This window comes from Corvus hawaiiensis, chromosome 5 (assembly GCF_020740725.1).
Source record: "Corvus hawaiiensis isolate bCorHaw1 chromosome 5, bCorHaw1.pri.cur, whole genome shotgun sequence".
In the NCBI taxonomy this organism is placed as follows: domain Eukaryota; kingdom Metazoa; phylum Chordata; class Aves; order Passeriformes; family Corvidae; genus Corvus; species Corvus hawaiiensis.
This window is the reverse complement of record NC_063217.1, coordinates 49,712,888-49,739,566: the sequence shown is the minus strand read 5'-3', so window position 1 is coordinate 49,739,566 and position 26,679 is coordinate 49,712,888. Positions and strand designations below refer to the sequence as shown.

The following is a 26,679-nucleotide window of genomic DNA, read 5'->3' as shown; positions in this document are numbered from 1 at the left end:
GCCCCATCCCCAGAAGTGTTTAAGGCTGGGTTGGATGGGGCTCTGAGTTACCTGGTCTAGTGGAAGATGTCCTTGCCCACAGACAGGGTATTGGAACAAGATGATCTTTAAGGTCCCTTCCAACCCAAACCATTCCATGATTCTATGATTCAGCATCAGCCACTGTCCATTTAAAGGTTCAAGCATTGAAACTAAGAAAGAAATTAAAATAGGTGATGAAAGTTCATGTTACAAATGGTCTTCCAGAATCAGTTTTAAAATAAAATTTTCAAGTATTAATCATTGACTCCAGTGCTTCAGTGTGTTGGGTTTGCATGCACCTCAGACATTTAGAACATATCTTCATGGCATGAGGTATTGGTGGTGATACCTCAGCACTATGGGTGAGTTTAGTTTGGGAAAGGAAACAGCTCAGCTGTTAACATGATCCTACAGTCCTGAAGTCGAACAGCTCTCCTTTCCACTTCCCCAAAGAGCCTGGGTGGACCTATGTAATTGAAAATGCAATTTCACACTATGTGTGCACAAAATGTACTTAGAGGAGGCACCATTCCTGAAGAGTACACAGTTAAAAATACTCTGATACAAAAAGCTCAGTTATCCCTTTTCATCCCACTGCACTGTCTCCTCCCCACCACGTCCAGCCCAGCTGCTTTCTGCACCAAGACGATGCCTCTTTCTCTCTGACTCTGTCCTGCACTATACAAGGGCCCCTCAAGACAGAGTTTTGACACTCAAACCCTCTCCCACCCTTCACATGTTTCTGGCATGCCTATTAGCTTTTGTTCAGGATTTTCCTCTGACAAAACAGGCTGAAGAGCCCTGGCACAGAGAACCAGTCTCAGGGTAGCTTTAGAAAATCCCCTAAACTGGCGACTAATCAATTTGAAAAGAAATGGGAAATGGAAAGAAAGATCACTTGAAACCCAGCTTTGGGTTGATGACATTTGCTGTTAAACTGAAGCCAAGTCATCTTAGCAGCTGCAAAACTTCAAATCAATTGCAGGGGCTATAATGTAAGTCACAAGACGGAAGGAAGGAAACATGGAGAACAAGAAAAGATGAACTGTTAAGCTTCCTTTGCAAATACAGAATTTGATTTAATGTTCCAGATTACTAACTTGGATTATTTGTTTCCAAGTGCTGGGATTAATCAACCCTTTCCATTACCAAGTCTGAATGAAATGTTCTTTCCATAGCCCTTGCAGAGATGACATAAAAGCACAGAGAAATATTAATAATGGCAAAGCCAATATAATCTTTAATCCACAATAAAAATATCCTAATGTATCATGGTCTCCATAGGAACTGCACAAAATCTGGAGCTTGTATTTTGCAGTTTTCTCTGGTGTTACCAGTGTAGAGCTAAACCTGCAGCCCTGGCCATGAGCAGTGGATGTGTTGGATGGCCTAGAAAGGGGAAAAGGGAATGTAAGTGTGCTCCCTTAACACCACTCTCTAAAAGGAGCAGCTGAGTACAGTGCATCTGAAGCTAAAGAAAACCAGGGCTCCAATCTACTAGATAATAGTGACCTACCCGTTCACGAGCTAAAGAAAAAACAGAAATTGCCCAACTAGATGCTACACTTGTCTATATATTTGTTCAGGAGTGGGTCTGATGTTATAGCTTTCTCTGCTATATTATCTTAGAATCATACCTTGTCTCTAGTGTAAGCTGAAACAAAATTGCTCTCCAACAGCTCTTTTTCTAAAAAAAGAAAACCACAAAGGGCAGCTGTTAGCAAATGCTTAAACCTTTTATCAAGCACTGAAATACCACAGATGTTCTTATTCTGCTTCTTCTGCACTGCTGCCTCTAATGGGTACAAGCTCTCATCTGATGTCTGAATTTTCTTCACTGGTTAAGGGTATAAGCTAGTGCAAAACAGGCAGGATAGAAATCCTCCACAGTTACACCGCCATAGAATTTTTGCATGCTTTTGTGCCACTAGCACAGTTCCTGAGACTTCTCTCTACATATACAAAGTGGGAATAATTATTCTGTCTCAGCAGTCTAGCAGGGAAAGCTGATAATTCCCTTAAAGAGTAGGAAGTGCTCGGATATAGAAGGTTCTTATAGGTATACTGATAGACAAATCAATACATTCAAAAGATATAAAAAGATACTATCTTACATGGTCAGTTATGAATCTAAAAAGATTAAATGATACATTCAGTGTGCTTCCAAAGGGCCTTTGTTTTGCTACACTAGAGTAAGGTAATCATTCATCTTTACTTGCTGAAGCTTCTTGCACTGTAAAGTTTTATCTTCTTTAGGATAATGGTAGCAAAATCAGACCTGGCAGCTCTATTCTCCTTTAAATGTTCCTGCCATAGGGTTACTAGAATAGCACTAAAAATTAAAAGGAGACAAGGGAGGAATATAGATGTAAAGAGCAGGGGGAGACATTACTATTGTCAGTGAGAATTAGCCAGTCAATCTTTCTAACCACAAAGCAATTTAATTTGACCTTTTACTGCATCCATTTTCTCTGATTAATTTTTATGATGTCAGACTTCTTGTCCCTTGAGGCTGGAAGTTTGCGGGACATTGTTCAAGTCTTTAACCCAAGGCCCTCTGTCTGGCTCTCTGACGATCTTTCAGATGCAAGCAGCTTAGAGCCCTGACACTTCTCAAATGTGCACGTGATAATCTGACAAGCATGGTTCCTCTCTCTCTGAAACTTGCCATAGCATTGAAGTGAGTTACCATTCAGCACTTAACAGCTGTTGGCTTCTCCTGACAGTGTTAATACAACATTAGACATAGAGATATTTAGAGAGTGAGAGATGTTTTTTAAGCAATTGCAGGTCTGTGAGGTTTCTCTGAAAGGTATTTATTTAACTGGAGCTCACAGCTGCAAGACTTAAAAAGAATGTATCCATATACAAGCAACAGCAGTAGCTTGAGTAATTTGCACACAAAATGACTCCACTTGACATTTTCACGTTTGCATTTTCTGACTCCCCTTATAGGAAGTCTAATCTGCTGCCACCAACACAAACAAGCTTTGTCTGTTTGAAAAGTTCATTGCTTGTTACTATAACCAAGCACAACACCGAGACAGCTGTATCTCATTCCTCTGTGTTCCAATGCTTTTCCTTAAAATCACATCAAGTACTATTTACAAAAAAAGGCATCTTAAAAAAAATAAAGCCTAAAATAACTTCAAAAAGTCAAGGATATTTTTTTTTTTCTTTTGGGATATCTACCTCCATCTGCTACTTCTAAGTCTAATGCTCAGGAATAAATTAACCAGTCAAGAACACATGTATTCCTAAACTGCCATGTAAGTGATGTAGTTGTGAATTTATTCATCCTAGTTTCTTCTTTCTTTGGCTCCAGTTTTGCAGTCTGTTCCTTCCATATCTATGTTTTTGTATGTATTAATTTTATCAAATTCAACTTTCCTGGCAATATGCCTGAGAAGAACAATCTACTAAGTGAAGTTTCCACACCTTTTTACCCTTACAGCATCTTCTCTAACTACTTACAAATCAGATCAAGATGTAAAAGTGAGAGTTGAATTTGATGACAACAGGGATTTCCATCTGATGCTCAAAGTTGATTGTATTTCTGGTTCTATTTAAAGACAAGCATAAGAAGAACAGTATATTTTGGCAGCACAGGCATAACCCTGCAAAACACGGTACATTGTAACAGACTATTTCATAGGAACTGGGAGGAAAATGTGAGAATAATAATTTTTAATGTTTGTACTTAAGCATGTCTGTGATGGTGATCCCTAGATAGAAGAGCTCGCTGTTGTTTAGAATTGAAGCTACTTGTTACTCTGCTAAACCAATACATGTGCAAGGTCCAAGAACTGGATGTCTAACGCCCATTGATGTCAAGAACAGGAATAGTCATTTATGAGCCAAGACCCTGGCAACCAATGCAAACATCACTTCTTACAGGAATATACACCAACTTAAGAGAATTTGCCATGGCATTAAATTCCCTTTTAAGTGTAACTTTTGACTTGGGAAGGAGTACCAAAGCAAGCAGAACAACATTTCCCTCCAGTAAGGGGTTTTATATATTTTGACTTAAGGTGACTTATTATATATGATTTTAGAATTTTTAATATATGTGTTATTTGTTCAGAAGAAATCCCAAATCCTGTCTTAAAAACTCTAGACACATTGATAAAATAAACCACTTATGGAAGTTGTTTATAGGCATATAAGCTAGCCATCCAAAAATCTCATCATACTTGACTGCTTTCTGAATATAACATCATTGCTGCAGATGGTAATCACACTGCATCATGATGCTTGTTTTAAAAAGTGCTTTTTTAAAGGTTCTGGGCATGGCAGAGACTCACACACATTCGGTCAGCAGAATAAAATGTTACCTCTAAGTTTATTTTATCCAAATGAATATAATTGCTGGGATCATTGAGAGCCTTATTCTCAATGCTCCATGTCTGCTCAAGAGAGGAAGAGCAACTTCACCTTCAAACATACATTTCCTTGTACAATTTACACTTGTGATGTATTAGTCAGTTACTAATTAAAAAGCAGGTGTTAATGCTCATTTTCATACCATAAAATCTTCTGAGTTTTGCCCTCAATAAACCTCCATGTTTGGGGTTTTGTTTTTTGGGGGTTTTTTCATTGGTTGGGGCTTTTTTGTGTTTTATTTGTTTATGGGTTTTTGTTGGTTTTTTCTTTGTTGTGTGGTTTGTGGTTTTTTTGAAGTAAGTCTTTTATACCCAGCACACTAGATTCATATTTAGGCTTAAGTCCCATCCACCTCAGTGGGTCTTGATGGGATTTTTGCCTCAGGTAAGACTAGAAGATGCAGACCTGATGTTCATGTGTTTTGACAAAAACATCTTCACACATTTTGAGTTCTTCAGTGCTGACAATATTGATATTTTTTTCCCTGCATCGAGCCAACTCAGTGCATTGAATATTTAATAATACAGGTGATATGAGGACCCATTGTCTGACTCATGTAAATAACACAGTAATTTAAGCCAAGTCTTCCTTCTCTACTGTGTATGCAAGGCTAAATGAATACAGTGTCTCTCAAAAAATGCCATAAACATTGGCAGTAACATAAAAGAAACCAGGATAAAGCAGACATTTGGAAAAAAGGACCAATTTTTCAATTTTAGAATATTTTGCTGCCACCTTTTGGAATTTAATAAAATGTGCATCTCAGTGGTTCGTAACAGGGATATAATTCAGCCCTCAATAGCAATTGCTAACATTATGACAGAAAGAATATACGCATTTCTTCTTTATTCTTTTCTATATTCTTAACAAGCATGTCCAGTTTCACCTTTCACCTTCACAGAGAGATGGAATAGCACAGATTCAAATTTAAGACCTTCACATGTGAACTGAATACAGGAAAAAAATTGCACATCAAGCATAACTCTCAACAAATGCCATGATTATTCAGCAGATCAAGCATAAATAAATATGGGTAAACAAAGCAAGGAGCTGCTTACAGATGACACCTAAATATCAATTAATCACTGGCAAATAATTGTTAGTTTAAATCCAAGGTTACTTGTTAGAACTCAGGGCCTCTTTCCCCCCAGGTGTGTTGTGGCCTTTGCATAACTGCACTGCTTTTAAAATATAACTCTACATAAATAAACAAGAGGAAAACAAGTCCTAAGGCTCTGGGCTCTGTCCTACATACTCTCTCCCTGTTTCTGTCAGAGAGATTTTCTTCTGCACAACTTACAAAAATGCAATGCATATTGGGGAAGATTAATATATATAAATATAACACCAGTATAGAGAACATGTCAGAAGTTCTTTGTTGTCACTAAGACAACTGGGGCTCTAGTCTTATTTTAGAAAAGGAGTGATCAGAAGCATTTAAACTGGAGGAAGAATAGAAATGTCTTTACCGGTAAATGGTCCTGGACAGCTTTTCTTTGATGCAAGAGGTTGGTATTCCCAGAGCACCCTGGGATTCATTGTGGCCCATACAGTGGACAGATGACCTCTAGGACAGCCAGCTCTGCAGGGACGTGTGCTGCTTAGCAAAGTGTCTGGTTGCCAGGGGTCTGGTGCTCACCAGGTGGATTGCACAACCAGCCTTTGGGGAAATAAAAATTGGAGCATTAGGAGGTGCAAGCACCAGGCGATTTACTTCTATGTCACTGTAATTTCTTCATGTCTAAAATGTAATTTAAGTTAACATACAAGTGCTGTGAGATCTTTGTTCCAGAAAGGACTAAAACGAGTACGTTTCTTATGGAAAGTGCTCACATCCCAAGTGGGAAGGTTTTGGACACTTACCTAACTGCAAGAGTGGGGTCGACGAATGTGTTTCAGCCCTGGTAGGAGTGTCATTAATGTATGGATGCGCCGCTTGTGGGAACAGGGTTATTTGCAGGATAGGGGCATCGATAATAAATCCCGGGAGAGTATGGGCATCGATAATAAATCCTGCCAGAGCGGCTTTGGCCCGGCTGAGGAGGCGGCGCTGCAGCGACACGCGGCGATTCCCGACTAATGAAGGCCATCGCCGGCACGGCCGTTGCCGGGCGACGGGCGGCGCGGCCGGGCCCGGCCCGGGGCTCTTTCCCGGCCTTCTCTGCCGGGCCGTTTTTCCCGAGGCTCTTTCCCGGGGCTTGGCGGCGGCCGAGGGTGCTGCGAGGCCGCAACGAGACACCTCCACCATGTCGCGGGGAGGCGCCGCGGACGGCGGGCGGCAGGTGAGCGGCGGCGGCCCGGGCAGGGACGGGACGGGCAGGGGCAGGGTAAAGCCGGCGCTGGGGAGCCGGGCCTGCGAGCAGGTTTCTGCCCCTGAGAATACGGTAATTCGCTGTTACGGGCAACACACCCACAGAAATCCGCGTTGCTTTCAAAATGAAAGCGGGCAAGCAGGCTGCCCTCCGTGAGGACAGCCGGAGCTGCTCTCCTGGGAGCACAGGCTGGGAGCAGCCCGGCTGCCCCGTTCCTGACAGCCGGGCTGAAGGAGCAGCCTGGCCGCCAGCAGGTGCCTCGGGAAGCGCCCAAGGCCCGGACAAACCACTGCTCCTCGTGGTTTGTGGGTCAAGGCCTGGAATCTGGAGATACTGGTGCATTTCTTAATGTACTTGCAATCTGTAAATAAGCCGAGTGCTCTTCAGAATCATGTAAATGTGGTGTGTCCATGATGTCCTGCAGCAGAGTCCGAAATATATGAAGTTCTTCACTGGTTTGGACCTGCCACCTGCTTCAGGCTCCTGTCCTGTGGCAGTGAAGAGCTCGTCCGTGCTCACCTGCTCTCACAGACTCTTGTGTTCTTGCCAGTAGAAACATACAAAAGAGGAGAAGTGTCACATGATGATACACCATAAGTGCCAAAAAATGGAAGAGGGATTTTCAAGATATGTTCCTTATGAAGAAAAAATATAAATAAATGCGTGGAGATTTGGAGACTTTTGTGATGCAGATGTGTTAGGGGAATGGAGCTAGAATGGAAGCACTATGCTTCACAGTAATTGTCAATTAAATGGGCCTATCTCTGTTGCTTAGTTTTGTTTATGTATGTGTGGGAGGGGAGAATTAGTGCTGAACTTGAACAAATGAATCTTCTCTTTTATGTAAAAGTTATTTGTGAAGCCATTTCAGGATGAGCTACAGGAAGCAATTTTGGGTTATGCAACAAGCAAGGAAACAGATGAATATTCAGATGACTTTGAAAGTGATGAAGATGGCATGTTAAATGGTAAAACAAAATTAAATATTTTTCCTTGTGTTCTTCCCTTTCTTAACTCATTACTAGATTGTAGAGAAACCTTACGTGTCAATATGACTTCTTAGTGTTCCAAGATTTCATATTTTAACAACTTCTAAATCACTGAGTCCTCCTCTGCCAAATTAGCAGCAGAATTCCCAATGAAATCAGTGGAGGTGCCAAGCTGTTAGACCACACATAAGTCTGTACTGGTTCTTACAATTGTGGTGCCCAGTTCTCCTCCTTAGCCATCTTGGTTACTTGACACTGGGATGAGACAGGAGTGCACAGTACTGTAAATGAAAATGGACATGGGCAGAGAGAAAGCCAATGGTTTTTTCGTCCTGGTTTCCCAGTCTGGACAATCAGTGAATAAGGGCTGCAGGACATGCTGCAGAGTGTGCTTGCCCAGCAGTGTATGTAAACCAGGAATAGGTTTGATCTGGCTGTTTTTCTTGGAGCAGGATGCATTTTATGTTTGCTAATGTTTATGTTTGGCCAAATTACAAGATTGGCCTAATGACTTGTCTTCCTGCTGGTATAGCACTAAATGCTAAGGAAAATAGGAGTGTTTAATATGATCATGTATTTTTAAAAGGACTTCCTCTGTGGCCTGTTTTTCATTCACACCTGAAACATCTTTTAACAGTTTGTGGAATGCTTTGATTTCCATTTGTTGACAAGATTTAGGGAAAAAAGCTCTCCAGCAGTAAATGCATTACTTTACTATCATGACATTCCTTTGTCACCTTTCTCAAACATTTGAACTCTGAAATTAGGTCAATTAGCAATAATAGGCTAGAGGAAGATAAATATTTATGTTAAGCATGTGAACCTTAGCATTGTAGAAGATACTTCCTTTGAGTATCTTCTAGTAGAGTTTAAATGGGGCAGAAGTGAAGGGAAGGGAGGATGGATTCTAATACCAAACCTGCCCAGCTTTGTTGTTGTTGACTTGCTTCCACTTCCTGTGGCACTGAGACATTTTTTTTTAGAAGGGCTTTAAATTGCATGGCAGAAGAGAGTTAATGAGTGAATTTTTTTTTTTTGATTGGGTCCATGAAAACAGATGACAGGAAAGGAAGTAGAATAAGGCCGTAGTTTGGTGGCTTTGCAGAGATCGGAGGCACAGAAAGAGAAATGCTCAGAAACTAAGGAGGATGTTTTATGAAAAATAGTGTTAGGTTGTAGGTGATACTGCTTCTGTGTCCCGTTTTTTTTTCCACTTGTATCAAATGCAACTTGGTAATATGCTCTTTGCAGGTATTAGGAAAGAACTTGCTGAAAGTAATTCAGATTCTACAAGCACTGAGAAATCTGTTGCTGGGAGTCCTCTATTGAATGATGATGCTTCCCAAAAAGCAGTAGATTCAGAAAATGAAGCTCCTGATGACTTGAATTTATCCTGTCATGAAAAGAGGCTTCAGCAAATAATGGTTTTAGAAGGTGAAAACATACAGAATGACAGAAAAGATGGTGAAGAAGGATGTTTGGAAGGCCAACATGAGGATAATAACAGAAAATATAATGAAGAGCATTCGGCTGCTGAAGATGTATTGCATGATAATAGTGAAAGTGATGACTTGCCTATTAATGAGCTACATAAAAAAGAAAATCAAGAGGAAAACCAACCAAAAGCAAAGCCTCGGATGCACAAAAAAGGAAAGGCTTCAGCATCAGGTGAAAAGAAAGTATTTGAATGTTGTTGCTGCTTAGCCATGTTACAATATTTTAAAGCATTTTAATTAGGGTTATTTTCTGTGTTAACAATCATCTGCTTCTAAAAATAAACAAACTCTGTCTGCCAGGGGGTAAACTGAACCAGTGTGGGCCAAGAGTAGGAGGTTCCTGTTTGCCTTTTCCTTTCAGAAGATGACAACCAGCTGTTTAGGTCCTTAAAGTCCAGCTCTCCATCAGTGCATGTGAATGGAAGGTGTGAGAGGGTTGCCAAGATGCCTCCTCAGTGTGTGCACGGCACAGAAGGCTGTGTTGACATCGTGTCCACAGCATCCATGCACCCTTTAATGGAAGGGCCATTAAACTCCTTTTCTATGACCAGGTGAAGCTGTAATGTAACAGAATGTCAGAAAATCAGCTGTAGCCAAACCATTTGTGAGTGGTAGATGTCTCATTATTTCAAGTGAAACTTCAAATGAGCTTTTACTTCGAAGATACTGACACACTTTGGAGGTATAGTCAAACACATAAACCCCCCAAACTTGTATTTCAGTATCAGAATAGCTAATTCATTTTTAATATGCAAAGCAGAATTTGGAATTCTGCTAATTGACTATATGTGCCAAAAGACTTTGTATTTTTATCTAATTCCTAATATGAGAGGAGTTTGTCCTGTTTGATGTTCAGATAAGTTTATGGCCGGTCATTACCTGTGATGGAATATGATAACTTTGAAATTGGGAGAGCATGATTAAAGGTATCAGCTTCGTTTTTTCTTTCCACTTGATGGCACCAAAGTGCAGACTTTGCACATTCTCTTGAATGTGCAGACAACTCTCTTTCCTGGCTGGTGTGCCTGTGTAGTTTTAGACTAGCAGAAAAGAAGCTGAACTACTCCTTTTCTTCAGTGACAGACTGCAGTATTGGTTATAAATTCAGAATTCTTGTCACCTTGAACTTATCTTCATCCCTGTAAATCTAGGTTAAATTTCTTAGATTATGGGCATTAATGTTCCTTTCTTCAGGTAATTTGCAGTTAATTTGTCATCCAAAAATTCTGTTTTTCTGAAGAATTCCATCAGAAATATGTGGAAGACTTATAATTTGGTTTTACTGGGGCATTTTTTGGCTTCTGTCTGAATTGTTTTACAAATTTAGGTCTCTGCATTACTGGCAGTTGACATCTGATAAAAATGGTTTTTAAGTCTTATTAATAAAGTGTTCCATAAGTAACAATTTCACCACTTAGGCATACATTCAGATTGAGGTGGTGTTTTCTTTAAATTCCCACTGCAGAATTTTTCAGTTATTCCCTCATGTGTCACACACCCCTGAAAAACACCACACAATGAAAGCAGTATTTGTTACCCAAAGTGTTCACTTGTAGACTTCATTAGAAGTTTGCTGGATGTCAGAAGAGCTCTTGCTGTGATTGCAATGACTCTTGCTTTTGGTTTCTGTACTACAGCCATGAAAGGCAGATGGAAAATTTTGCCTTTGTCTTGCTGTCACATTCTCTAACATTAGTTAAAGCTGCAGTTACTACTCCAGTCTGACATGCAAATACAAGTGAATACTGTTCTTATTAGTATATAGTTCTTAGAAGGGGACATACAGAAAATACATTATACCATATAAAATTTAGTAACAACTTTCATAGATTGACAGTTTTTCTAGAAATGCATTCTGTACAGAAATAACAGTACTCAGAAACAATGAAGTTCTTGTTAATGTGTCCTCTCAATCTTTTTTCTCCCTTTAGATCAAGATCAGAAGACTGTCAGCACCAGCGACTTGAAACTGGAGGACAGTGGTAGGAAATCCTCTTCTGTGACACAGCAAATGAGGACCACAGTCTATGAGAAAACAAAGGAATTAGAGCAGCCAACAGCTGACAGTTCAGATGGAATGATGAAAATAGTGGAAAGGCAAATAGTAACTGATACAATGCAGGAGGTATCAGTGAATGATCAATCTGAGCATGGGAAGGCAAAGAACATGTCAAAGAGCTCTGTCAAGGTATTGCTCATACACAGTTTACCATTGTTGGAACAATGTCCTAGAGGCACAATGGAAGGTTTTGTAAAGTTGGTACCTTAAGTGTGTAGAACACTGTCTGTAAAGCTGACAATTTAATATCTGGTTTCTAGAGCTGAGGATCTTACAAATTCTGTATAGCTTTAGGAAAGATTTAAGGAATACCTTTTCCACAAATTATTTAAATCAGATAAAGGTACTGAAATGTGTTTTGCAGCCTTAAGAAAGTACCTTTCTCAAAGTGAAAAAGTCAAATCTCTGTTGTGAGGATAGCTGAACAGCAGTGAGCAGTGTGTGTTGGCAGAGGATGGAATCCATGGTGTGACCTGAATAATGGATAAGATGCAAAGCACTCTATGCTTTATCCTAAAAAGAAAATATGTAGATACATGTAATTATTAAAGCTAAGTATTCAAAAGACTTAAAAGCATTTATAGAATAACCCAGCTGGGTTCTTTTGACTTCTTGTTATTTCTAAACTGTTGACTATGTTTTTACATAATACAAATAAAGGTGCCATTCCAAAATGATACAGGCATTATGAAAGTTTGATTGGTTGGTTGGTTTTGGGTCTTTTTTGTTTCGTTTTGCTTTGTTCTCTCCTTACTTTCTTACCCTGTACTATACCCTCTCTTTATCAGGGTGTCTTTCTTGCCTATTTTTGTAACATCATGAGACCATGGAATATCTTGACTTGGAAGGGATCCATAAGGGTCCAATTCTCAGTGTCCTTGTTAGCTTGTAAAAACCTGTTTCATCCTGATCTGTTGCTTGAGAAACTCTGTAACTTTACTTTTCCTCTGTGTTTCTTAGAAACTAAGTGAAACAAAGGAGAGAGTTCTACAAAACCCAAATGCTTCTTTATCTGACAGGTAAGAGAAGGATGCCAGGTGTTGGTCTGAGCTGTTTAAGATGCCCCGACGATGCTGCTCCACTCTCATTTTCTGTCAGCATTGTCTTCACTGCTGACAGCCTCTGAGCATCTGTGGAAAACAGTTTAGTGCATGTGGCATGTTGTTATGACCCTTGCTCAGGTTTATGTCAGATCAGACTCCCAGACCTTTTGCCAGTGTCTGTGATGAGTGTGTTACTGGGGTCTTTACAGGCTCTAAGCTGTTTTTTAGCTGAAAGTGTAAGTACTTCATAAATTTACAAGAGGTAAGTTCCTTCTCCTTTTCTTTTCCCCAGTCCCCAGCTAAGCACATCTAAAAAAAGAATCACAGTAACTTTTGGTATGCACTGAAACAAGAGGAACACTACTTGGTATCAGCTACAATAAATGGAAAGGTCATTAATGTGTTTGTGTCCTGGTATTTTCCTAGGTCTACATCTTTTGTGCATTTAAAGAAAAAGGGGAAAGCTGTTCCATCAACTTCACCTGTTTCATCTCAGTATCTGGGATCGTTAAAGGTGTTGGAGGATAAATGCATGCTGAAGAAAAGTCCAGAATTGAACAAAGTAGATGATTTAAGGGCAGCTGTTTTTCAGGTAGATTTTTAAAATGAACAAACCAACAAACAAAAATATGAAGGTCCTGATAGAGGGGTCAACACCTCATATTTTCTTGAAATCAGTATTTTTTACTACATTCCTTTCATTGGCTTACAGGTTTAGTAATCCTTTTATTCTGTTGGTTATGCCTTTTCCTCATATTATGAACAAAAAGCTCAATGAGAGGGACATAATATTTTTATGTGGTTCATAATTAGTTGTGTCAGACTATTTTCAGGCACACATTTTCCATTATTTCTACTTTATCCTTAATGTAGGTAAGTGTGTACTTAAGGTTGGGTTTGTTTCCTGATATGTTCTATTCAAATGGCATTCAGGAAAAGTGATAACAAATCCTATACTCTTTCCAGAAGAATAATCTATGTAAATTCCTTGTGGAATCTCACAACAATTATTTTCTGGGTTTCAGCAGATTTTTGCTAATCTCTTTGAGAACAGCGCTCGTTAACAGACACTGTTGATATTGGTATGTGTTCTTAATACTTTTTATGGCCCTAGAATAAATTTTAGACTCTCATATCAATATTTATATTGTCTCTAGTTTTTAAAAGTAAAATAGTCTTCATTTAGGATTTTTATCTTTGAGCTGTGTACCAAATACACAGCTAATTCTTGAAAATTTAAGTCTGATTCTGCAGATGGCTCATAACCTTTTATGGCTGCCTCACTTCTCCCAGTAGGATTTTATTCTCTTTAATTACAGGTATTTGCAAGAGAGACAACAAATGTAAATAATATTCCTATATACCACATGATAAGAATCTTCATTCCATTCTTCTATTTCATTTTGATTAATGCTTGAATTTTTTTGGTGTTTCTAGGAAGATGCTTTTTAAAAGATCTTGAAGCTTTTTTTAGATTTTGTAGCTGTGATTTTAGAGCCATAGATTTTTTTGATCACAATGTTCGTGTGATAACAGCTAAGTCTTCCACATGGGATGCTTATTTAACTAGCACATGGACGAACTAAGAGTAATTTTCATGGTCATTATATTGGTGCTGCTCTTTACTTACACCGTAAAAGGACTTTAAAAATATTTTAATGATTCTTACAGAACTGGTTGGAAAAGAAAAAGCTCCTTCTACTGGAATTAAAGAGAACTGAAAAGGAGAAAGCTGAAATTCTAAGGAACAACACTGAAAAGGTTTGTTTACATTGTTGTTTAAAAAGAAGTTGACAAACTGTGGTTCTTTGAAGTGTGCTTCCTGCCTAAGTGCATCACTCTGCTGTTGTAAGGTATCTGGTTTCCTCCCAATAGCACGAGGTGATGTGAGACAGTAAACGGCATGTCCTGCTTGTTGTGGTTGTGGTCAACAGTGTCTGTCCAGTGCTTCCCTACATGTTTGCATAAGGTGTGTTAGAAATGTGCGTCCTAGATTAATTTTCAAGTTTGTTTACAAAGACTTTGGGATGCTCAGCTCTTAAGGTGCTAAGCTTTGTTTTGTGCATGAGAACATGAGGCATTTACTCCCTGCCTCAAGATTTGCTTACCTACAGAGGATTGTATTTTGAATAGTATCATTCACATCCTTTGATTTGGCTTTTAGGTATTAATATGTTTCACTTCTAAGCACTTAACATGTATTTCATATCCTTCTACACGTATTTTGCAGGAGTGGTTCATCTCATTCAATTAAATTAAAAATGGGCATAGAAAAAAACACTGTATATATTTAATTGTAATACTTGCAATGTTGGTCTATTTCTTTATTACTCAATTTAGCAATGTTTAAAGCATACTATTTCACTTTGAATTTTGTACTGAAATTAATTTATTTCCAATCTAGAAAGAAGCACTTAAAAGAGAAGAATCAATTGCATGTTTTGAAGCCTGGAAAAAAAAGAAGGAGAAAGAAGCAAAGAAGTTAAGTGAAAAAAAGAAGCTTGGTGAACTTGAGGAAAAGACACCAGCAGAACAGAATAAGGAAAAAACAGAAGCAGCACAAGCGGTGATGTGAAATATGTACCTAAATGTGTATTCGAATGTGATTCAGGAGATGGTAAAAAACAATTTTGATTAATCCAGAAAGAGATGGATTTTGAAGAGTTTTTGAAGGAAGCTCTTACTAGGTTCTTTTCTGTCAGAAATATGTAATGTTTACATTTGCAGACAAACAGGCTTCTCTAATTGGAGCCTATTAACCATGCATAAAATTAACTTCATCTAAATACGCTAACAATCAACTATTATCTACTGGAATAATAACATTCTTTTTAGGTATAGTGATAAGTACTTCTGAGCAATGCTACAAACAAATATTCCAAAATTAGAATGTGTAGAAATTATAAAAAAATAATAATGTAGAATAGACTAGTGGAGTATTGACAGAAAGGTGAGGTGTTGGATTTCTCATGGATGTATGGTTGTCTTTAGGCATTCAAAAAATGGAAAGAAAGAAAAGTGGAATTTTTAAGAGAGCAAAGCAGGAAGGAAAAACAGTCTGAAAGAATGAGGAAGAAGATAGAAGAGGACCTAGTTGCAGAGAAGAGGAGAGTCAGTGTATCAGCAATTGAAAAATGGTACTACTCCACTGTGTTTGCTATATCATAGCTTCCAAAGTGTTGCTTATAAATGTAATTGCTCTTCTGTGAATGCTTGATGTGCTTGTAATTGGAAGACAATGGAATGCTTGGGATCAGACTCTTCATTCCCAATGGAGAACAAGTATAAGAGTGAAAACAAGCTGTGCAGCTCCCTTCAGTTTATTTATTTAGTTGCTTTCCTCACCAAAAGGACACTAACTAAGCCCAGGCAGAGATACTGCAGCTGAGAAAATTCATTGAGTAGTATTGTGTCTTATGTGGTTATTCTCATGCTTCATTACTAAGCCATAGGAAGGAGGATAAATCTTTAAAGTTTTGTGGAATACAATGTATGAATGCAGATGTAGGAAGAAGGAAATGAGATGTATCTGCTGGAGAAATTCTATATTATTTTTACAAGCCAAGAGTTTTCACAGACAATGTGCAACTTACAGTTACCTACAGAAGTTCAGAATTTTTTTTTTTTTTATGATAATAAGTAAGGGAGAAAGAAGTACAGAGAAAGTGATGCCATAATGGATAAATAGATTCATTTATACCTTGGTGATATATATAAAAATGGACATAGAAGTTTTTAAATACATATTCTCAATCTTTTATTAAAAGTGTAAAATATATCTTTTCACTCAATTTACTTAATTGGTCGCAGATGCAGTATTTAGTCCATTACATGATGACCCCTTGTTCTTCCCTCTCACTATGCAGGAATAAAAAGAAGGAAGAATATATAAGGAAGAAGAAAGTAGAAAAATTCCTGGAGAGAAGAAAGCGACAAATGCAGCAGGCAAAGAAGGAAGAAAAAAGTGAAAAGGCTATGGAGGAGTATGAAAGATGGCTGGTATGTTTGGTTGTTTGGGGTTTTTTTTTTTGCATTTTGTCAAAACCAAAAAGTTTAATGTAGTGTGTAATGAGCGTGAGCACTTGAGTATTGTAATTCTCGTGAGGTGTTGTGCTGTTATGAGAGAGGCCAGATGGTGGCAACATTACATCACTTGTCCCCCAGAATCTGGGAGCAAAACGTTGCTAAAGCGCAGTGCACTTGATAACTGGCATACATGGAAAATATATTCTCTCTACCTACATGCCATAGATTTTTCAATTTCAGTTATTCTTCATTTTTTGCCACTCCATATCAGGAGCAACCATCTCTGAAGGGCCAATTAGCCAGAGCACAAAACCTGCAAAGCCAAACAGCGTTGCCAGCTGCAACAGTCAGTGCGTGTACGTTCAAGGAAGTATTGAAAAGGGAGACTTGGATACCTTACAACTGATAAAAGCACTTGTAATGAGGTTCAAGATGATTTCCATTTGCGAGAAAGGGTGGAACTCTGGTGCTCCCAGTTATATTTTTCTCACAGCAGTGTCGCAGTTGTAAGCAGTAAATTAATTCAGTACTCTAGTTCCAACAGTAGGGCAGAGTTTTTTCCTTGCTGCAGAAAGACAAACTAGAAGAGAGATCACTAGTATTCTTAGCACATATTGTTTTCTTACAGGTATGTGACTTGCCAGTTAAAGAACCTGTTTTAATTCCCCACCTTGTGGCACAGTCTTTCTTCATACTGATTGTCAAGGTTTTTTTGGTTAGAAACCTGCTGTCTCTCTTCCTTGTGATTCCTACACGTCTTGTACATATGGTCTCTTTTGCCATTTATAAGAATGGGATCTTGCAACTCAGCTGGATTAAGGTCCTTACAGGAATTCCTTTTTTCTGTCAATAGCTTCTTTTTTTTTTTTTTTTTTTTTTGTGGGAGGGAGAGGCAGATAGATGAGAATTGAGTCAGGCAGCTGTACGGATGTGGGACAGGTTTAGAAAGGACAATCATCCTTTACTTCGCTAACTCAGAAATACGCAGTTGCACAAAACAGCAAGAGTCTGCATGTTTTCCCTTCTCTCTGTTTCCAAACTTTTTTAGTCTTAGGTTTAGATCTTTGAAGATGTTTGACCTGGTCCCCTGTTGGAATACCTCTCATTTCTGTAACCATTGGTAAGAGCTGTTTTCTCTGGTCCCCATTGTCAAGTGATTTTCAGCTCAGTTTAGCAAATGATTAATATCTGATCTTAGGTTATTTCTTGCTTGGTCAATATTCCTGATTGCCATGGTAGGGAGTATTATGCTTTGAGCAGTAACTAATGCACTGCCCTGGTATGCTCTGCTTACTGCAGCTATCCTAATCAGCTTAGTTGTACCTAAGCATGAATGTTACTTCTCACTGTACATTTGTCTTCCTTGCTGTCCTGGACTCTGTATAAAGGTAAAAAAGTATCCCTATGTTTTGGGAGTGAAAGATGCTGCCTAGCACAGGCTCCCCTGTTCAAATTGTGTGTAAATTCCTGGGGTCATCACTTCACTGGGATTATTAATATAAATTTTAGTAGTTGGAGGAATGACCAGATCTAACTGGATATACATGTGCCTACATGAGAGATAAGCAAGTGTAGGATGGGATAGGTACTGAACTGGTTGGCAAAGGTACCTCTAAAATGATCTCATTTTCAGTGTCTGTGTGCAAGTGTTGACTGCCGTGTCTCATGCCCAGTCTTCACATTTTTACTTTCAGAATTTGTGCTGTCTTTTTGCGGCTTACACACCTTTATTTGAGAAAGCATATTGGGAAATGGCTCTGTCATCATTTTTGGCCAGAATATTGTCTCACTCTGTACAGTTAGAGAAAAAATACAAACCAGTAGTGAACTTCAGGAAACACTGAAAAGTTGTCATTGTATTACCAAGGGAACTAAGATGACATCTGCCTGCAGGTAGATAGGCATCAGATCTGAGGGCAGAATTTGGAAGCCTTTTAAGGGTATTCTTTCAACTAACAGGATTTTGTTTTGAAGGGAAATAAAATAGGAGTAATATAGTGGAAAGTATTCTAGTATGTTTTCATTAACATTCAGCAGAAATAAATGTGTAAATTCATCCTCAGCTTTCCTGAACCAGGTGTTGACCATAATGCATGGATAAAACAGACATAAAAATCTCCTTGTAGTTCTTCTAAAACAGAAGAAACATTCTGCTCTTGTGTTAATGGAAATTCTGTTGCTTCTGCTTTTAGAGGTCATTGTGTGAATGTTTGATAACATAAGTGCATAGAGAAGATTAATTTTTAAGCCTGAAAATAAATGCCCTGGAAAAGGCTATTGACACTTGTACAGTACTAACATAAAAAGGATAATCTTCAGATGAGATGCTTTAGTGTTGCCTGGAAATTCAAGCTTCTGATTATTTTGTTTCTTTCCTATCATTTACTTCTTGCTGCTCACCAAGAACTCTTGAAGCCAATCTAGCTTGATAAATGATCATTTTTTACTTACTGCATAATACCAGTGTCTGACACTTGTCAGTAACATCCTATTCTGAGTGGAATGGGGAGAAGAATCACGTAGAAAGTTTATAATGACAGCTCAGTTTAGTTTCCATTATTTCTGAGATCTTAATCTTGGTACCTGTTTACTGTGGATAGAAGTGAGTATCCCAGATAAGTTATGTTGTCCATTTTCTGAGGTAAACATCAACCTACCATGAGCCGATGAGAAGTAAGGCTGCTCTCAAACAGTTCTCAAAGACCAGCAAAGTAATGTTAAAAGCCCTACAAGAAGTTTGACATTTTACCTTGAATTTCAGCATGTGCAATATCTATTTTTGGTAATCTAAAGCTGTTTAAAAACATCAAGAAAGGATGTACTGGATAAGTCTCATTGATTTGTTGCTTTTCTGGGTTAGAAATAGCTGATGTTGGTTATTAATTTCATGTAGGTTAATATGATCTCTCTGAAAATACTTTCTATATTGAAATTTTTATGTCCTGTCCTTGCAATATTTTAAAAATAAGGCTGCTATTGTTACTCCTCTTAAATGTTGTAAGTCTTCTTCAATATATAAAATTCAATTTCTGTGTGGCAGTCATACTGCTAACATATACTGCAGTTATACTGCTCTTCTCAGAATTTTATAAGTAAAAAATGTAATAATCTTACTAAGCTATTGAGTAGGAAACTTCCACAGAAATCAAGCCATGCAGCTGAGCTGGTCTAGTGTAAGACAAGCTACAATTATTGATTTAGTCTTTGACTGTTTCTGTTACTCTTCTTCAATTAGTGCAAATAACATTTTCCTTATTATTCCATGGAATATTTATATCAGTTATGTCTCATGAGAATTTGAACTGTATTTAGGACTAGAACATAAAAAGCTTGTGTGTGTTGAGACAGGGAGGAGGCCAGTAGGTCTTCACTTCCACTTCAATCTTTTAAAAAACAGTTAAATTAACTCAAGACTCTTTCTTTTCACTGGGATTTATTAATGAAAGTTGGATCTTCAAAGCCAAACATTCAAAACTGAAGCACAGTTAAAAAATCCTAAGCAACTTTTGTTCCCTTCCTGGTATGCTTTATTTTTGGTTTAGTTTTTTCACACATAAATCTGTTGTGCAACATGTATTCACTAGAGAGTGCTTGATAAATGTAAAATATGCACATTTCTTTGTAGCATACAATTCTCTGATACTTGCTAATGCTGCTGCAATAAGTCTTACTTTTAATGAGTTTTCACTTACCTGTCCTGATGGTGTACAATATAATTCTGTGATTATAGATACAGGAGCATGTATCATATATGTATTCCATTAGAGCATATTCTTCCCAAGCTCATCTGTACTGCTTGACATATCTTGATGTCTTTTTTGAAAAATATCAGTGATAATGCGGACTCCTTTCCTCTTAGGGTACTAAACAGTTCCCTTCAAGAATTTTAGAATATCTTGAATTTGTTCTAAAGACCCAAAGCCATTAGTTGTGTTCATCTGAGGAAGATCTCTATGGAAGGAGAAAGAAGGCAAAAGTGAAGGATGAGGGGAGTCAGAATGTCACAGTGCTGCAAGCCTAGTTTGCTTCAATTGCTCCATGTGATCCAGAAAGATACAGTTTGTACAAAGAGATGATATTTTTTATTAGACTGTGATGAACTTTTGTATTGCTTATTTTAGCAAAGGGCATTCCTTCTCCATGCAAACCTTGCTTTACTTTTAATCAGCCTTACTAGTAACAACATGAAATTATTGTGTGTTTGTTTAGCTAGACCAGATGTTCCTAGCTGAATTGGTTCTTCAGATTTTTGTTGACAACAAGCTAAAGGGCACAGATTACAATCATATTGATAGGGTTGATATTTCAGTGTGTTGCTTTGGTTTTTAAAGTTTTTGGACACATTAGTAGTTTGACTGCTGTGTATGCGTAAAACAGGAGGAAACTTCCACTCAAACTCCCTTTTTTACAGTAATGCTTCCACACCCATTTCCCAGTCTATTCCCTCAGCCACAGTTACCTCACTATTCCTCTGCTCACATATGAGTAGCAGGCAGACACTCCTAGCATCTTGGGAATTTGTGGATATACAGAGGGATAGGATCATGGGTTATATGAAAGTAACAGTAAATTATACTCTGGTCTATAATGTCAACCTTGGTTCCACCAAGAGAAAAACTACTTTTAAGTCAGTAAGAAATGTGCACGAGTATGCACCACAAACCTGCAAGTATGATTACAAGGAAAATTTGCACCCATAGGGAGCTCACCAGTGTACCAAATTGCTAGTGCAGATGCACCTTTAGATGCTGGTCCTCCTGAGGGTGAAATGGCAGGCATCCTTGCAAAGAAGAATGCTTATTTCCTATAGAATAGAACTGATTAAAAAATAAAAAATAATTATAAATAATTACAACTTAACTTTTGAATGACAGGTTTCTTGAAAATCATTAGTTAATGAGACACAAAAAGAGTGTTGCAAGTATCTTCTTATCCCTCATCATCCTAGTTGGCCCATTGCTGTTTGAAAGAATAGAAAATAGAATTAGAATCTTGCAGTGCTTATAAGTTAGATAGATATTTGTTTAAAATTAAATTATTTATTACCAGTTTGTTCTAGTACATAGGAAGTGTGATTTAATAAGTACAGAAAGTTACAATGATGCATCAATCTTCTCATTATATAAACAAGAACAACATATTTTGCATTGTGATTTAGGTATCCTCTTAAGGACGTTCTTAAGAAGTAATTAATATGAGACTAATTACATACAAGACCAATACAGTGCCTAATCCACTAGGCCTTGTGTTGGGCTTTTTGTTTAGACAGTACACAAACCCTGCCATCCTTGAGACAGTCACCGAAATTGTAAATGACACCCAATGTGCAGCCTCTTGTGTTGCATTGTGCAATGTCTGTGACTGAACTTCTAAAAGGGATGCACCGAGCTCCAAAAGGCAAATTTCTATTGCATGTTTACTTTTCACTTTACACAAGAAAGGCATAATAATAATTGTGACTTTCCTGTTAGTGGAGTTGTTGTTTGGGGGCTGGGGGGAGTGTTGTGGTTTTGGTTTGGGCTCTTTTTGACACATCTTTTTTATTCTCAGGAAAACAAAATTAGGAGAGAACACCTTGAGAAGATCCAAAAGAAGTTTCAGGCTGTCCATGGGAATGAAATGAGTCCTCCCTGGAGGCCACCTGGCAAAGTCACATATTCTAGTAATTACTGAGCAGATTATTGCCTTCCAGAAGAACAATGTACAAAGTCCTGTCAATAACCAGTCACTCTTTTGTTACTAGTTGATTTTCATGGAATCCTTTATAGGTGTTACATTCTTTCTTTTTAGTTTATTTTATCTCTGCAATTTAAATAAACCTGTTGCTCATTTTCATTGCTTTAGAAAATGTAATAATTGTTCTAATTCTGTATTTAACTTAGTTTTGCTAAATTCCATGTTATTTCATACCTTTTTGGTGAAAATGTATGTCCAGGATACATAAGGCTAGACTCTGGCATTTTTTTCATCCGATAAGTAGAAGAATGGTTATTTTTAATTTATTAGACCACACTATTGAGGAGTTAAGTCTTGAAGAAATTATTTGAGGAGGCAGTGGGATGGGGATGATGGGCAAGGAGATGTTGGCTCTCTTGTGGTGGTTGAAGACAAAAGGCTAAGAAGTATGGAAAGAGAATGTAATTTTCATACATTAAGATACCAGATACAGCAAAAATAAGATTATGTTACATTATGAAATATAAATATAGCTCTTAAATTAAAACTGCATCTAGCAGAAGCAAGATTTCATGGGGCAAAAAATGGTCAACCAGGTGGTGGTACAGAAGAATTTAACTGGAATCCATATAGTGTAAAATGATCTAGGACCAAGTAAGAATGTAGCTGTTAATTCCACTTTAGGTCTTCATATACATTCCATAGATTTCCTGCCATTATAGGAATACAGGAAGCAGCAGTTTTAAAGGCATGTGCACAGAAAATCTTATATCAGAACTGCAAGGACGGAACAGTGGCATGCTTATAACGCAGCCTTAGAAACAGAAAATTATTTTTTCAGAACGTAATTTAAAGACTTCTGTGGTTGCTTTTTATGATCAAGTAAATCCTCCCCAAACACATTTTCATTACTACTAATGATGTAGCTGCTGTAGTAAATTACTAAAATGCCTTCTTTTATTTTCCTTTTGTTTTTTTGGCTATTTGCCTCACTATTTTGGAAGCAATGGCAAGACTATGTGTTTTTAGAGATCTTCAAATCCCTTGTTTGCCTGCTGTCTAAACTAAGCTGTTACTTGTGGTTTTGTTTTCTTATTTGAATTTGCATAATCAGTTCAGATGTGCTCCTCAAATATTTATTCTTTTCAACAAAAGAAAGCAACACCAGCATCACCAACAAAGAAGTAAAAAAAACCCCATAGTCTTTAATTTATTGATATATTTTCTCAAATGAAAATCTTGCTCCTGTTTAGACTGGCAGCCTCCTTCAGAAGTAAAAGAAGCATTTGAGAAGTGGACTTGTCTTTTTCACTAGACTTCTGTCCTCTTCATAAATCTCTGAGATAGTCCTTCATTCTGATTTCATGTAACACTGGGGCATCTCCTCAGAAGAGAAAACCACAAGTCAGGCAAACAGATGAATTTCTTTAGTTTCCTGATGTTTCTTGCTTGTGTTTTTACATTTTAGTGAGAGCCACTGAGGATTTAGAGCAGTTTGTTTGGGCCATAATGGTTTCTATTACCAGAGTGCTGTTGAAGTGAAATTTTGTTGCTGGTATGTATGTGCAAGGGAAATCAGAATGGTATCTGTTCTGTCTCAATGTTCAATACGGTTCTGTTCTTTATTGTTAGTCTGAACTCTACTCTGTGAATTCCCAATTCAGACCTTTTGCAAAGTTTATGACAGGCATAAGCAGGTGCTAGAAAGCAAAAAGCTAAGATACATTTGTTAGAACAGTAGGTAATTACTGTCATTATCTTAGTTCATATCAATAAACAAAAGTAGAGGGAGGCTTGCAAAATGTACAGTATTTATGTTGCATATGGTCTACTGACAGTGTCAAGAAGTATTTGCTAACCTTGAGAATAATGGTGAAGGTTCACCATCAGTTGTGCTGGATTTGTGTACAGCCAAATCATCTGACAGGTCAGATTTGATCCATTGGGAGGAGTCCTTGCAGATCTAAAACAGCTTCTAGGTGATGAAGTAATTTTATTGCAGGATCAGGTTTGAGTATATTGCCTGGTATTTTACCTTGCATGGCTCAACTTCCAGTTGCCTTTCATGCATCTTGCTCGTGGTAGCCCTGGTACACACTGGGGTTTTTTAGTAGGTCTCTGCCGGTTCTGCGTCTTCCTTTTAGTTCTGTTTCTTCCTCAAAAGATGATTGTACTGGACCTGGATTTTATTCTTTTATTTGTTTCTAGCCTTCTGTCACTGGGCTGCTCCTCCATAAATATGTGGATAGAACTGTGTTTTCCGCTGAAGAGTCTGAAGAGAAGCCAGGGACTTTAATGGCACCCATCCTTTGATTATATACAGTCTGCAGGTAATGCACCCTTGATCTCTTCCAGTGGACCCTAATGACAATAGTGACCTTTTTGCCACATCTGTGAGACTCGTGTTTGTACTGAGTCACCTCTGGAGTGCTGAACTTCTGGGTAGGGCAGTATTCCTACAGGTTTTTGCTAAGCTCATCTTCTGTCATTTGGGAGGAGGAGGAGATTGGTCAAGAAGGTGAGGGGGGCAGGAGAGGGACTGGAGCTTTCAGAAGCGCCCTGAGGCCTGCAGTCTGCTCTTGCAGAGTCCCTGGAGTCTGGTTGTGTTCCTAGGACCTTTGTGGTTCTTTCAGGCAGACTACAGCAGTACCCACACAGTGCAGTGTTGCAGTGCATTGCATTACCATAGAAGTTCCCAGTTAAGGGATTCTGCACATTAGCTTTTTGCAAAGATCCAGTAAATCCAGATTTTTATCTGTAATAAACCAGTCTGTAGCACAGATACTGCAGATAAGTGAATACAGGGCTTTCATAAGCTCCAGGTCTGGCTCTGGCTGTTCCCTTGTGGTAGGTCAGGCATTTTTCCCAGCAGTAGTGGCATCACAGTGACAGTATTGGCATCCAAAGAGAAAGAATCTACTGCTAACAGAAACTTTAAAGAAGCTGAAAAGATGCCCAGCCAGAGCAGCTTCAGTGGCCCACGTAAGAGGTAAAATAACAGATGGCAGCAGGAGAGACGGGAACTGCATTACCAGCAGAATGCAACAGAATTGCCAATTCAAAAGTGGCACACTCTGATTTTATGAGAAAAAGACTGAATTTCTTCATGCCTTTAGATTGGGGTAGTGGTGTTCATTGTTAGTGCTCTGGGCTTTTAGCACTTGGAGCCTTGAATTTGGGTTTAGTCTGTGAAGAAACTCCAACTACAGTATCATGGGGGGATGAAATTTGTGTCAGGCACCAGAGTTTACTGTGCAACAGACCTGGAGAGTCTGAGACAAGCCAGCCTGTGAGGCGATCATCTGGACCTTTATTTTTGCAGTGTCCAGCTAGAGGAAGCAAGGAAGGTCCCTCTGCTGACAGGCTGTACTTGAGGACTTCAAATGAAAAGTGTGGTAGAATTAGTGGCAGAGATAGAAAAGAGTTTGTCAGATGCCTGTTCCTGAACTGAATGCTGCATCCTTTAAGCCTTTATATAACTGTAGAAGGTTTTGACAGAAGGCAGAAGTGAGAGGGTGTTGGGGACATCTTTCAGAAGAATGCGCAGTAATTCACATAAATGCACAACTTTTCAATTAGGAAAACATGCTGAAGTCTGTAGAGAAGGGAAAACAGTTGACATGTACAACTTTTCTAATAGAATTTGGGGGGTTATATCTAATGTTAAACTGTAGAAACTTGAACATGTTACAGCATGACACAAATGTCATCGAAGAATTAGAGCTGAGAAATATAAACATATGTACAGTAATGTATAAGAATGTACATCTATCTGTATAGATCCTATCTGTATGTTTATTCATGACAGAGGGAAAATATTTTGTATTTAATAAAGTATATTACATTTTGTATTTAATAAAGTATACTAGCCTCAATGTTTTCATCAGATCTAAGGATACAAGTCTTTATTTAAAACTTTAATACATGAAAATTAACTGGTCAGTGTCTCTAAGCAAAAGCTATTCTTTCATCATTGTTAACATAAGTAGATAAGAAACTGTATCCCACTGAAGTCAAGCTTCTACAGCACTCCAGCTCTCTGCTCCAGCTCCCTGACTCTCTTGCTTGCTGACACACCAGTGCAAACATTCATTTAAGGAACATAGTTTCTAAACCATAACCTAGAAGAAGGTTAGGATCTCTAATTTTTTTCCAAAGTATTAAGTTGCTGCATTTGTGCACTAAAGGCTCAGGGTGATGATAAATGATTTTCTGTTTCAAGTCTCTCATTCTGGGTAAGAAAAATGTATGCCGTTTACCATGGTATCTCTTTTTTCTTTTATATCCACAAAATATGAGATCATCTTTCCTGGTCTGTGTATCATGGACTGCTGTGTTTCAGTTGGTTAATTATGTATTTAACTGAGTTACTTGACTCAAACTAACAGGGATACTTTTCTGGGCTGTGAACACTGATGGCAGTCTTGGCTGCCCATCAAACCTGGACTTGCTCCAGCGTGTCTGTATTTTTCTTGCTCTGGGGAGCCCAAAACTGAACATGATGCTCCAGATGCAGTCTCACTCCCAGCTACAGTCTCACACATGCCAAGCAGAGAGGAACAATCCCTTCCATGAGCCTGCTGAGAACACTCTTACTGCTATAGCCCACAATGCCATTGGCATTCCTTGCTGTGAGAGCCCATGGCTGGCTTACGCTCTGCTGCTTCTCCT

The 26,679-nt window shown here is 38.3% G+C and overlaps 1 protein-coding gene across 1 annotated transcript; it reads left to right on the top strand.

Moving 5' to 3' along the window:
• The first annotated feature begins 6,258 nt into the window (after positions 1–6,258).
• On the top strand, positions 6,259–25,896 carry MAP9 (microtubule associated protein 9). The gene is made up of 11 exons (XM_048304428.1): positions 6,259–6,689; positions 7,570–7,687; positions 8,960–9,376; positions 11,136–11,392; positions 12,224–12,282; positions 12,733–12,898; positions 13,978–14,067; positions 14,711–14,872; positions 15,298–15,443; positions 16,173–16,305; positions 21,883–25,896. The coding sequence occupies exons 1-11, from the start codon at positions 6,327–6,329 to the stop codon at positions 22,003–22,005; spliced, it is 2,034 nt and encodes a 677-aa protein (XP_048160385.1). The 5' UTR covers positions 6,259–6,326; the 3' UTR covers positions 22,006–25,896.
• Positions 25,897–26,679: the final 783 nt, after the last annotated feature.

Excerpts from the sequence above, each read along its gene's own strand:
- MAP9 (XM_048304428.1), top strand. The coding sequence starts at position 6,327 with ATGTATGGATGCGCCGCTTGTGGGAACAGGGTTATTTGCAGGATAGGG. Across the intron at positions 12,283-12,732 it reads AATGCTTCTTTATCTGACAG|GTCTACATCTTTTGTGCATT; the intron begins GTAAGAGAAGGA and ends GTATTTTCCTAG. Across the intron at positions 16,306-21,882 it reads AGGAGTATGAAAGATGGCTG|GAAAACAAAATTAGGAGAGA; the intron begins GTATGTTTGGTT and ends TTTTATTCTCAG.